The 10,405-nt window shown below is 44.4% G+C and overlaps 3 protein-coding genes across 4 annotated transcripts; 1 reads left to right on the forward strand and 2 right to left on the reverse strand.

The window, feature by feature from the left end:
* Positions 1–201: 201 nt before the first annotated feature.
* Positions 202–2,867, reverse strand: kctd12.1 (potassium channel tetramerisation domain containing 12.1). The gene has a single exon (XM_069532672.1). The coding sequence runs from the start codon at positions 1,643–1,645 to the stop codon at positions 779–781; it is 867 nt and encodes a 288-aa protein (XP_069388773.1). The 5' UTR covers positions 1,646–2,867; the 3' UTR covers positions 202–778.
* A 580-nt stretch (positions 2,868–3,447) lies between these two features.
* acod1 (aconitate decarboxylase 1) lies at positions 3,448–7,971 on the forward strand. Of its 2 annotated transcripts, none has more exons than XM_069532670.1 (5): positions 3,448–3,792; positions 3,963–4,124; positions 6,023–6,112; positions 6,200–6,399; positions 6,896–7,971. In XM_069532670.1, exons 1-5 carry the CDS (start codon positions 3,781–3,783, stop codon positions 7,824–7,826), a joined length of 1,395 nt encoding a protein of 464 aa, XP_069388771.1. In that variant the 5' UTR covers positions 3,448–3,780; the 3' UTR covers positions 7,827–7,971. The 2 variants fall into 2 exon arrangements, with proteins under 2 accessions (XP_069388771.1, XP_069388772.1); XM_069532671.1 differs by having other exon boundaries at positions 3,749–3,792; positions 3,963–4,756; positions 5,355–6,112.
* LOC109646775 (glutamine amidotransferase-like class 1 domain-containing protein 3, mitochondrial) lies at positions 7,970–10,308 on the reverse strand. The gene is made up of 4 exons (XM_069532673.1): positions 10,111–10,308; positions 9,261–9,432; positions 8,957–9,155; positions 7,970–8,418 (listed from the first exon to the last, which is right to left on the reverse strand). Exons 1-4 carry the CDS (start codon positions 10,306–10,308, stop codon positions 8,223–8,225), a joined length of 765 nt encoding a protein of 254 aa, XP_069388774.1. The 3' UTR covers positions 7,970–8,222.
* Positions 10,309–10,405: the final 97 nt, after the last annotated feature.

Here is a 10,405-nt window from a genome sequence, read left to right on the forward strand (position 1 = left end):
TCAGAGCCAAGGAAAGTTCATGGTTGGCATCAGTCAAGAACTCAGATATTGTTGAGCTGGGTTTCTGGAAAGTTTCTGGTTTCTGGAGCAGGGCGAGACGCTTTGATGAGTAAAGATGGTCGAGGAGCGGCGGGTGCCAGTATTGTGCTAAACTATACACTTTGTTCAACAAGAAGAAGATGGGATGACTGGCAACAGGGCTTGGGAATAACAGAGTAGAAGATTTTATTTCATCTGAACAGGTTTAACAACACAACTCTACCAGGCAAGCACGTACACTTACAATCATGTCATGTAAACTGCAACAAGATCATATTCTGGTGATACAGGACTTGGCCAAACATGTCATCAAGCAAGTCTAGAAATTACAATGACACTGAATACTAATCGCTGCTTGTCTGCTCTTGGACGCTGCTCAGTTCACACAGCGGTCAGATGTGACTGAAATGTTGACATGCAGTTCCATGAAATAGAGATGATGGCATTGTATTGGTCCTCTCCAGGCATCAGGGCCTTAGGATGAGTGGGTTGACTCTGCTCGCTTTGATAATGCAAACTGCATAATCTTCTCTTGACATACTGTTGAGTTCCATCTTTTTTGGGGGGGTTCTGTGTCCTTGGTTAACCTCAGAGTGGGTTAATACTGCTACTTGGCTATTTAAAGAATAATGGGGACATATATGTTTTTGCAGTTTCTCGACTTTTGCCAAATGCAACACCTTTAAAGACTCACACCCCCCTCTATGTCTATATGCACATCAACACGACGTGGGTAGTTTTAATCCCGACAGAAGACATACTCAGTGTAGCTCGTCCAGATTTTGTCCTCGTTTGGATCATTGCTGGTGTAGGCGCAGGTGCCTGTGGAGCTGCAGGCCACCATGTGGAAGCCCACCTCTGTCAGCTTGTCAAACGCCTGCTCTAAGAAATTATACTTCAGGTAGTACCGGGACGTGTATCTCTCCGGGGGCCTGTCCGGGTCCCTGCTCTCATTCAGCGTCTCCCCGAACACCTCTTTGGCCAGGGACGTCTTCCCGCACACCGTGATGCGCGCCACCCTCCTGAACTTGGCGTCGGTTTGGATGTCTCTCCCGATGGTGTAGGAGCCGCGGTATCCTATCGTGATGTAGCCCGACTTTCTGGAGTCCAGGGACGGGGAGCGCATGGCACCGGTGATCGACATCGCGCGTAAAGTCTCCATGCCCACGGAGGAGCCGCACAGCTGCGCGCCTTCCTCTGTGTCGCTGTGGCTGATCTCCTCGCTGATTGAATTATCCTTACTCACCCGGGGGCTGAGCCGCTTGGCGAGGTCCCGCAGCTGGAAGAAGTCAGCCTCCCTCTGCAGCCGGCTCTTCTCCGGGAAGTAGTCCGGCAGCACCAGGTTCAGGTCCCGCAGGTAGTCGAGGATGTAGCGGAACAAGAAGCCGTCCCTGTCCAGGAAGAAGCGCCCTTTGCTGTCCCTCGCCAACTCCTTGGGCGACTTCTTGCTGAACATGTTCCACAGGAGCGAGTCCGGGACGGCGACCAGAGTCTTGTGCCTGGTGACGTACACCTGTCCGCCGACGTTCAGCTCGATGATCTCGGTGAACGGGGAGCCGGAGTCCCCGCAGCCGGAGCCTCCGCACTCAGTGTCGGCCAGTGCCATGTTGCTGTGTGCGCCGCTGCACTGATGTGGGATCAGTGGAGACTCTGAGGAGGCTGCGGCTTGTTTATGAAGCCTGGGCTTACCGCGTGCGTGAGTGCGCGTGCATGACGTGTTGACTGTTAAGTTAATATTTAACTGTTACATGGCTGAGTTGTCCTGTATGAGCCCCCCCACACACACACACACACACGCATCATGCATCCCCCTAGCCCCTCATCCTGACTTTATCACAACGAAATCCCTAAAGTTAAACCTAATTCAATTAATCAATCAAATTTCATTTGTATAGCCCATATTCACAAATCATAACATGTCTCATATGAGGTTTAACAAGGTGCAACATCCTCTGTTCTTATCCCTCCACAGTGAAACGATACCAACAACTAATAACAGAGGGTAAAACTGAACACATCAACAAAATAACAGTATTTACAACATTGATTAGAATAAGCAGTCTTGTTATAATCATAGTCCATTTCCTAGATCATCACAGAGCTTTAATTCTAACCCTCAACCAAGTCTTAACCCTCAAACAGCCCTTTGAATCTGAGGACAGGCCAAAATGTCCTCACAACGTCAAAATGTCTTCACAATGATGGTATTGAGCCAAAATTGGCTGCCATAACTACACACACACACACACACACACACACACACAGACACACACACACAGTCAAGTGTTATTGTTCAATGTGTAAAGTTGACTGTAGCAAATTTTAAACTAAACCTAATTCTAACTCTAACTGTAACAATCAAATGCTTAAACCTAAGCTCAACTATAAACTGAGCCTAAACCTAATACTAACTCTAACTTCCCCCTGTATATCCTCCCTCTGTAAGTTCTATGCTCAAAATGGTCCTTGCAAAGATATAAGTAGAAATACTCACAGAGACAGACAGTCTCTTCCAGCATTACTTAAATCATAAAAACACCTACATGTGATTATGTGTCATTCGTTTCTTCTTGGCCTTTTCAGTATAAATACAGATCTAGCCTGTTCTCCAGCTCTTTAGATTATTTATTGAATCAAATCATTTATGAGAGGATTTTTTTTCTTCTTCAAATCCCACAGGAACACACATGATCGCAAATCATGCAGCTGGTTCAAGTTATTCAGCTTTGAGCAGCGGAAGGAAAATATGGGAAGAGTGACACCCATTGTAGCTCTGAGGGAAATGCAACTGAAGTAGCTAAAATAAAATTGAAAAAGTAATAATAAAAATAAAATCATGTGAAAATTTGTCATTCACATAAAAGAACAGATTAAAATGAAATGTTAAAGTAAAGTAAATAAAAAATAAAAATATATAAAATCCAAAAAAAAGTGATAAAAGTGCAGGAGTGCGGGCAAGTACAAGATCTAGTAAAGAGACGTATTTTAAGTTTTCTTTTTAAGTAGTTTACTGAACCAGTTTCTCTGATATCTCGCTGCCGTCTGTTCAGCAACTTCAGAGCATAATTTACAAAAGCTGCATCTCCAGTTTTCTGTTGGCTGTTGTTGGGAACCTCTAATAGACTTGTTATTAACTTTTAGTGTCATATTATATCTTGGTTAGATTTCCTTCATAGGAGCATGCTTTGAATATGATGTGTTGTGTCCGTGCAGGGTGACAGTCATCACAAACCTTGTGCATTGTTACAAGAGAAGTCGAGTTGCAGGTTGGTCATTATCAGTTTCTTAGCTGTTTGACAGCTGTTTGTCTTGTGATGGTCAGTGGGTAATTTTTTCGAGAACTTCCCTGTTCAGAACTTCCCATTGCAAAAAAATGAATTCCCACCGTCTGTCATTTCAAGACAAAACGGGTTGTGAAAGAGCCTGACAAGTCAACCCTCATCTGACGTTTTAAACACTTCTCCTTCTGAACTTAAATGGAGATTTTAAACTCAGACATTTAAAATCAAAACAAAGCAGAGAAAAGCAGTTTAGTGGATTTCCCGATACATCATCTACCAAGAGGTGAAAATAAAAGAATCAAGTATGATGACCAGTTATGTAAAACGTCTTATTTCTCATCCTGGGGGTTTGTACACAGTTTGGAAAGTTGGTAGTCCAGCCCTCAGATCGTGTAATGGCATATAAAAGGCGTCTGCACATTAATAATCTGGCATTGGACGAGATACTTGAGCTGCAACAATGCTTCGCAAGGTATCACACATTTACCTTTTCTTCTGATACAGATTTTCTCATATTGTTTTCCAGCATTTCACAACATGTTTTAAACGAATAAACGCTGCATTTTTCAGTTTCTTAGTCTCTGAACTGGAGTTTGGTTTGTGAGAGTTTTTGGACTGACTGGTCCTGCTTCACCTCACCAGGGTATAACAGAGAGCTTTGGAGCTGCGGTCCATTCACTCAGCACCGCTCAGCTGACAGATGGAGTGATTAACAGGAGCAAAAGGATGATTCTGGACACCCTGGGTGTTGGGTTATTAGGAACCAGGACAGCTGTCTTCAACAAGGCTCTCACGCACAGCCAGGTACAGTCAACTGTTTGATAAGGTATTACAATATAGAAGTTAGCGACACCGGCGAACACAGTTAAATGTTTTACTGGGGCCAGAACGTAGAGTCATGCTTCAAACTGCTGGCTGAGGGTAAATACAGTAAGATTGTTATTCACGTCGGCAGTAACAACATGAACAAAAATCAATATTGATTCTGTGTGTACTTATGCAAGAGCAGCCGGCGGCTTTCATCCCACTTTGAATGAAGTTTATTGAGAGTCAACACCATGACAGTCCAGAGTTGAGACCAGGAGCAGAGTCACCCCCACAATATCCTACAGACACTGTGTCTGCCCCCCCATTATGAATAAATGAAACCAAAAGTAAACAGGAGAGGAGTCATACATTCAATCTAATAAAAGTAAATATGTAATATATTATATTGGTACCAAACAATAGAAGGATAAAATGTGGTTTATTAAACATCAGGTCACTTAATCCAAAATCCCTTTTTTCCATCAAGGGCTGTTTTAATTTTCATAACGTCCTTCAAGGGCCAAACTAAATTACTGATTATTATTAATCGATCCCCATTCACAAGGTTCGATTCAATATCTATTTAGTTGAGGATATTTTATTATACATGACTACTTTAGCTTGGACATGTGTAACTGTGCAAGGAAACCTCTTACCTGGTGTGTTATTAAAAATATAAAGTTAGGCTTGTTATTGTAATGAATGATATTGTCTTCATTTTGAAAATGTTCAAATATCCTTGATGAATAAGGATATTTTAATGAAAAATAAACCACACAACCACAAAAGTGAATAAAACGGACTCTCTGGCTCTGTTGTTACCGGCTCAGTAAACAGGGTGGGGCGGTTATGATTTACATGAGCTTTTAGCTTTGCATTGTATTAGGTTAATATTCCAGCGTTTCCTGGAGCTGAATCAAAGAAACACAGATTAAACAGGAGAGTTCAGTTCCTAATAACCTGTGATGAGTGTCGGTGTTTATAGTTGAGGTGTAGAGTGAGAGCAGGTCAGCAGGGGGGGGGGGGGGGCACTCAGAGACTCTGACACGATACTTCTGCTCTGATCCTGAAACAGCGAATAATCATTTATTCGTTTTATTCATCAAATATATTTGAATCATTTTGAATTCTAATGTCCGACTGAATTTTCTTAAGAAGTAAATCCATTGGTCTTTGAAACGGTTCATATTTTCAATAACAAACCAAGTTAGAGGTTTCCTTGCACAGTTACACACGTCCAAGCAAAACTGGTATCGTACAATGATATATACTTAACTGAATAGATATTGAATCAAATCGAGACCTTGTGAATCGTGTGGATTCATAATAAACAGTAATTTATTATGGCCCTCAAAGGTTATTAAAATTAAAACAGCCCTGGACAGAGAGAAGGTTCCCAACCCCTGTTTTATGTAAAGTGCCTGGAGATAATGTTTATAATGATCTATTCAAATAAAATTGAATTGAATGAAACCAAGTGATCCACTATTTAGTTTCATTCCTTTTACATTTTCACGTCTCCGGTCTTACTACAGGTTTATCTATTGATAACAACTTATTGACTCTGCCAAGGAGTTTGTTTGTTTGTTTGTTTGTAAGCATGATTACACAAAAACAACTTCAGGAACTTTTTCACTCTTTTAATTTGTAGGGATGGAACAAGCTTTTCACCATTTTCACCAGGAATGAATGTGAGGATCTTGTTAAAAAAAATTTAATAATCTAAACCTGGAGCAGTGTGATTGATTAAAGGAGAATGTTGGGCCTTAGTTATGCTCTCGACTGAAGTTCATTCTTGTTTTGCCATTTGTGCAGAATTGTGTTTCCTGGAAGCTGGTTAAACTTACGTCCCTTTTTAATTGCACCCACCCTTATATTGATTTGTGTGATTGCAGCGGTTCATGTCTGAAGAGAGGAGCAGCGTGTGGGGTAAATCCAACATCACTCTGCCTCTTCAATACGCTGCACTTGTCAATGGCATCGCTGTAAGTTTGTTTAAATAAGAGCATCATCATATACAGAAAACAAAGATGTGGTGTGGTGCTGTTTCGACCTGATTATTACGACCGCAGGTTCATTCCATGGACTTTGACGACACATGGCACCCTGCTACTCATCCCTCGGGAGCCGTGCTGCCTGCGTTGCTGGCCCTGGTAGAGGCCCTGCCCAGCCGGACCTCCGGTCTCGACCTGCTGTTGGCCTTCAATGTTGGCATCGAGGTGCAGGGCCGACTCATGAGGTTCTCCAGAGAGGCGCACAACATCCCTGAAAGGTGAGGAACTTTCAAATGTTGCCCCAAATTTGAGTTCCATTTCTGTCTCATTGAACGTTAGTGTGGACTCGAGATATTATAGCACTGAGAAGCTGATTCATCTAAATTACATAAAGACCAACACCTACCTCAAGTGGTATTCATAGGTTTGGTTTTAGAAGTGGGGGCGGTGAACAGGTTTTATTTTGAGATAATCACAGTATTTGATGAAACAGGAAACAGTGTCCTCCAGTAGATTGTGCATTTAAACTATATTTTAAAAAAAGATTTGGGATCTGCCCCCTCATAGACATCAGTCCCTTAAACATTTTTATCACCAAGATCCATTAATTATTCTCTGAGAAATGTTGACTTAAAAAAAAAAAGGACCTTTTCATTTCTATAAATAAGCAAACATAAAAATAAAAATCACTGACTAACTGTGCTAATCAAAGCCTTAGCTATGACTTATTAAACTTGGATATATCCTCATAGTTTGCTCCTCCTTGTCTCCCAGATTCCACCCTCCCAGTGTTGTTGGGGTGATGGGCAGTGCTGCAGCCTCAGCAAAGCTCCTGGGTCTGTCCCCCACACAGTGCATTCATGCTCTGGCCATCGCGGCTTCCTCTGCCGGGGCCCCCCTGGCCAACGCCGCCACACAGACCAAGCCCCTCCACATAGGAAACGCAGCTCGCAGAGGCCTGGAGGCGGCTCAGCTGGCTCAGATTGGACTGGAGGGGAATCCGGCCATCCTGGATCTGGACCGGGGGTTTGGGGTTTACTACAAAGACTACAGTCCCTCAGCGATGCCAGATTCTGCTTCCAGTGGCTTTAAATGGATTCTGGAAGATCAGGACGTGGCTGTCAAGAGCATTCCCGCTCACTTGGGGATGCACTGGGTCGTGGATGCAGCTCTGGCAGCTCGAGGGAAGCTTGTAAAAGCGGACAGGAACTTTGACCTCAGGCACATCCGGCACATCACGCTGCGAGTTCCTCCATCCAAGTACATTGACTGCTCCTCCCCAGCCACAGAGCACCAGGCCAGGCACTCGTTTCAGTTCAACGCCTGTTCTGCGCTGCTGGACGACAAAGTGACGGTGTCCTCCTTCAGCGAAGCTCAAATCAGCCGACCCGCCCTGAAGGAGCTCCTGTCCAGAGTGACGGTGGAGACGCCTGAGGACAACCGGCCCAGCTTTGACGAGATGTACTGCGAGGTTGAGGTAGAAACAGTCGAGGGGCAGAGCTACACAGCCAGGTGCGATACCTTTTACGGCCACTGGAAGAAGCCACTGAGTCACAAGGACCTGGTGGATAAGTTCAGAGTTAACGCTTCGTCAGTGTTGTGCACAGAGGGAGTGGAGGGAACGATCGATGTGATCGGAAACATTGAACGAGTGAGTGAATGTTCGATCCTGGGTTCATATCTGAGGATGACACACGAGCAGTAACACAGCTTGTACTGTATCTACGTTTTTTTATTTGTTAATCAAATATACTTCTCTAATTTTCTGATAAACTGTTCTGTTAAATGTAGTAAATTTTCTTCTGTGGTGGAAGATAAAAATTAAAAAAATTAAATGAACTGAAAATGTCGACTTTTTCATTTTATTGCATTTTTTTGTACAATCCTCTACTTGCTATAGATTTTCATGTGATCAGTTCTGCTGTTATGACACTGATCCACTGCTTCAGATCTCTGTCATAACAACAAATAATCCTGGATGATGTGCAGATTTTTTCTACCAACGAGTATCTGGAAGTGCTTCTAATAGCGATGATGCTTTATCTTCTTAAAAATCAGCTCGGCAGGCAACCATCTCCATCTCATTTGAGTTTCAGTCAAGTCAAGCCAGTTTCAGCACGTCCCGCACCATCGAGCCGATCCCGTCGAAGATCTCGTGGATGGGAGCGTTGCACATGAAGGCGCTGGTGGTGACCAGCTTGTTCTTCTCGTCCACGTGACTCTCGCCGACGCTCTTGCTCACGTGTTTGCAGCCCAGCTGGTTGATGGCCTCGGCGGTGCCGGTTGTGTCTGGGTACCTGACGTGAAGAGAGCAGGACCAAACAGTGTTCAGTTACTTGAAGGAAGATCTTTGTTAGATAAAAGAAAAGACAAAATATCTGAGCAAATCTTTCGAGAATTGAAATCTGAATTTGGCAAAAATAAGACAACTTTGGCAAATACAGCAGTCAAACTTTAACTCAATCGCCCCCTGGTGGGGACAGTTTATGTCATAAACCCTGCCTCCTCCATGTTAGTGGATCATATGGACCAAACTAAAAAGTGAACGTACACGTGAAATAAAGGTTTCTGTGTCATTTATTGAGAAAGTTTGGTTGTAAATAGTAACTTGATGATATAAACCTGGGTTGTAACATCATGAGTGACAGCTAAGACTGACCCGTGATTGGTTGGCAGGACCCGAACACTGTGGCCTCATCCCCTATCGCTACAGCTCCTGTTTCTCATCATGTGAAACTTCTACTTCAGTGTTGCTACATTGACAGATCTCAACATTTGTCTTATAATAAAATTCAAAGTAATAAAACTAGGAATATCTGGTTTGGTCAGACTCACTTGTCGTCTTTCTCCACGCCGACGGTGACCTCACACCCAGGGAGCACCTTGGCAGCCAGCACAGGTGAGATGCAGCAGAGTCCGATGGGTTTGCCCTCACCGTGGAACGCCTGCAGCGCCGCCTTGACCTCCTCGTTGACGGAGCAGTCCTTCCCCTGAACTGCCCACGTACACAGGTTCTTCGCTGCCCCGAAACCACCTGACAATCATCACAACAGAAGTGAGGTGAGAATATTTTATACAATCAGCGTCTAGACAGGAGAGAATTTAGACTGACAAAGAAATCATGTTGCTACGACCACACCTGGGAAGATAACGGCGTCGTGGTCTTTGACGCTGAGCTTCGACAGGTCCTGGATGTTTCCTCGAGCCAGCCGTGCGCTCTCCACCAGCACGTTCCTCTTCTCCTGAGATGGTTCGCCCTTCAGATGATCCACCACGTGCATCTGCTCAATGTTGGGGGCAAACATGTTCACCTGCAGGAGTAAAGGCAAAGGGGACGAGGTCATCACAAGGAAGCGTAGAACTCCAAACATGTTCTTCTGCCAGATGATGATCTGCACATTTTACAAATAGTAAATGTTTTCATCCATCCCTCCACCAAGTTTAGTACGAATCAGTTCAGTACATGAGGTGTAAACAAACTAAACAAACAAATAAACAAACACTTTACAGCCATTATAGTCCAGACGGAATAATTTTACACCAAAGTACGTGAACCTTTACAAGTATTTACAGTCATGCACAATGTGTGTGTGTTCATGCAACACTTTCACAATAAATCAGTGAACGTCATTGCTACACAAAAGAGGAACACATGCACATCACACACATGCAACAAGTCGTCAGCAACATGAAAACAACACAACCGATCAAATTACAGATATTCTGCTGGTACACACCATAGACTGTCGGGCTTTTTAACATGGGAGTCAATGGGAATTGACTCCCTCTTGGAGCCAGCCTCAAGTGGCCACCCAGTGAACTGCAGTTATTTGCACTTCCGTATTGGCCTCAGCGCTCAGCCCGGGATGTTGCCGCTTGGCGCGCGCACACACACACACACACACACACACACACACACACACACACACACACACACACACACACACACACACACACACACACACACACACACACACACACACACTTACAGTCGCCCCCCCTCTGCTCAGGTGAACCAGGACAGCGGAGGCCTCGTGGATCTCGCTCCCGTCATAGACGCCACATCCCGCCAGCACCACGGCCACGCGCTTCGCCATGTGTGCGGAGTAACAGTTGTTGGAGACGGTGTGAACGGGTCTGAGGGTCCGGAGGTGACGAGCACTGAGCCGCAGCACAGAAAACAGCATGGCGGAGGGACACACGCAGAGGACGCCCCTTATCGGCCAGCTCTTCTTCTTCTGCTGCAAGTTTTACACGTGCACACAGGCGTCCGCAGTGCTGTAG

The sequence above is a fragment of the Paralichthys olivaceus genome, chromosome 10 (assembly GCF_024713975.1).
Source record: "Paralichthys olivaceus isolate ysfri-2021 chromosome 10, ASM2471397v2, whole genome shotgun sequence".
NCBI classification, from domain to species: domain Eukaryota; kingdom Metazoa; phylum Chordata; class Actinopteri; order Pleuronectiformes; family Paralichthyidae; genus Paralichthys; species Paralichthys olivaceus.

Bases quoted from the DNA above. Each gene is read 5' to 3' on its own strand.
- kctd12.1 (XM_069532672.1), bottom strand. From the start codon at position 1,645: ATGGCACTGGCCGACACTGAGTGCGGAGGCTCCGGCTGCGGGGACTCC.
- LOC109646775 (XM_069532673.1), bottom strand. From the start codon at position 10,308: ATGCTGTTTTCTGTGCTGCGGCTCAGTGCTCGTCACCTCCGGACCCTC. The intron at 9,433-10,110 runs GTAAGTGTGTGT...TTACTCCTGCAG, and splicing joins TGAGCAGAGGGGGGGCGACT to GTGAACATGTTTGCCCCCAA. The intron at 9,156-9,260 runs GTGTGGTCGTAG...GATGATTGTCAG, and splicing joins CGACGCCGTTATCTTCCCAG to GTGGTTTCGGGGCAGCGAAG.
- acod1 (XM_069532670.1), top strand. The intron at 4,125-6,022 runs GTACAGTCAACT...GTGTGATTGCAG, and splicing joins AGGCTCTCACGCACAGCCAG to CGGTTCATGTCTGAAGAGAG. The intron at 6,113-6,199 runs GTAAGTTTGTTT...TTACGACCGCAG, and splicing joins CACTTGTCAATGGCATCGCT to GTTCATTCCATGGACTTTGA.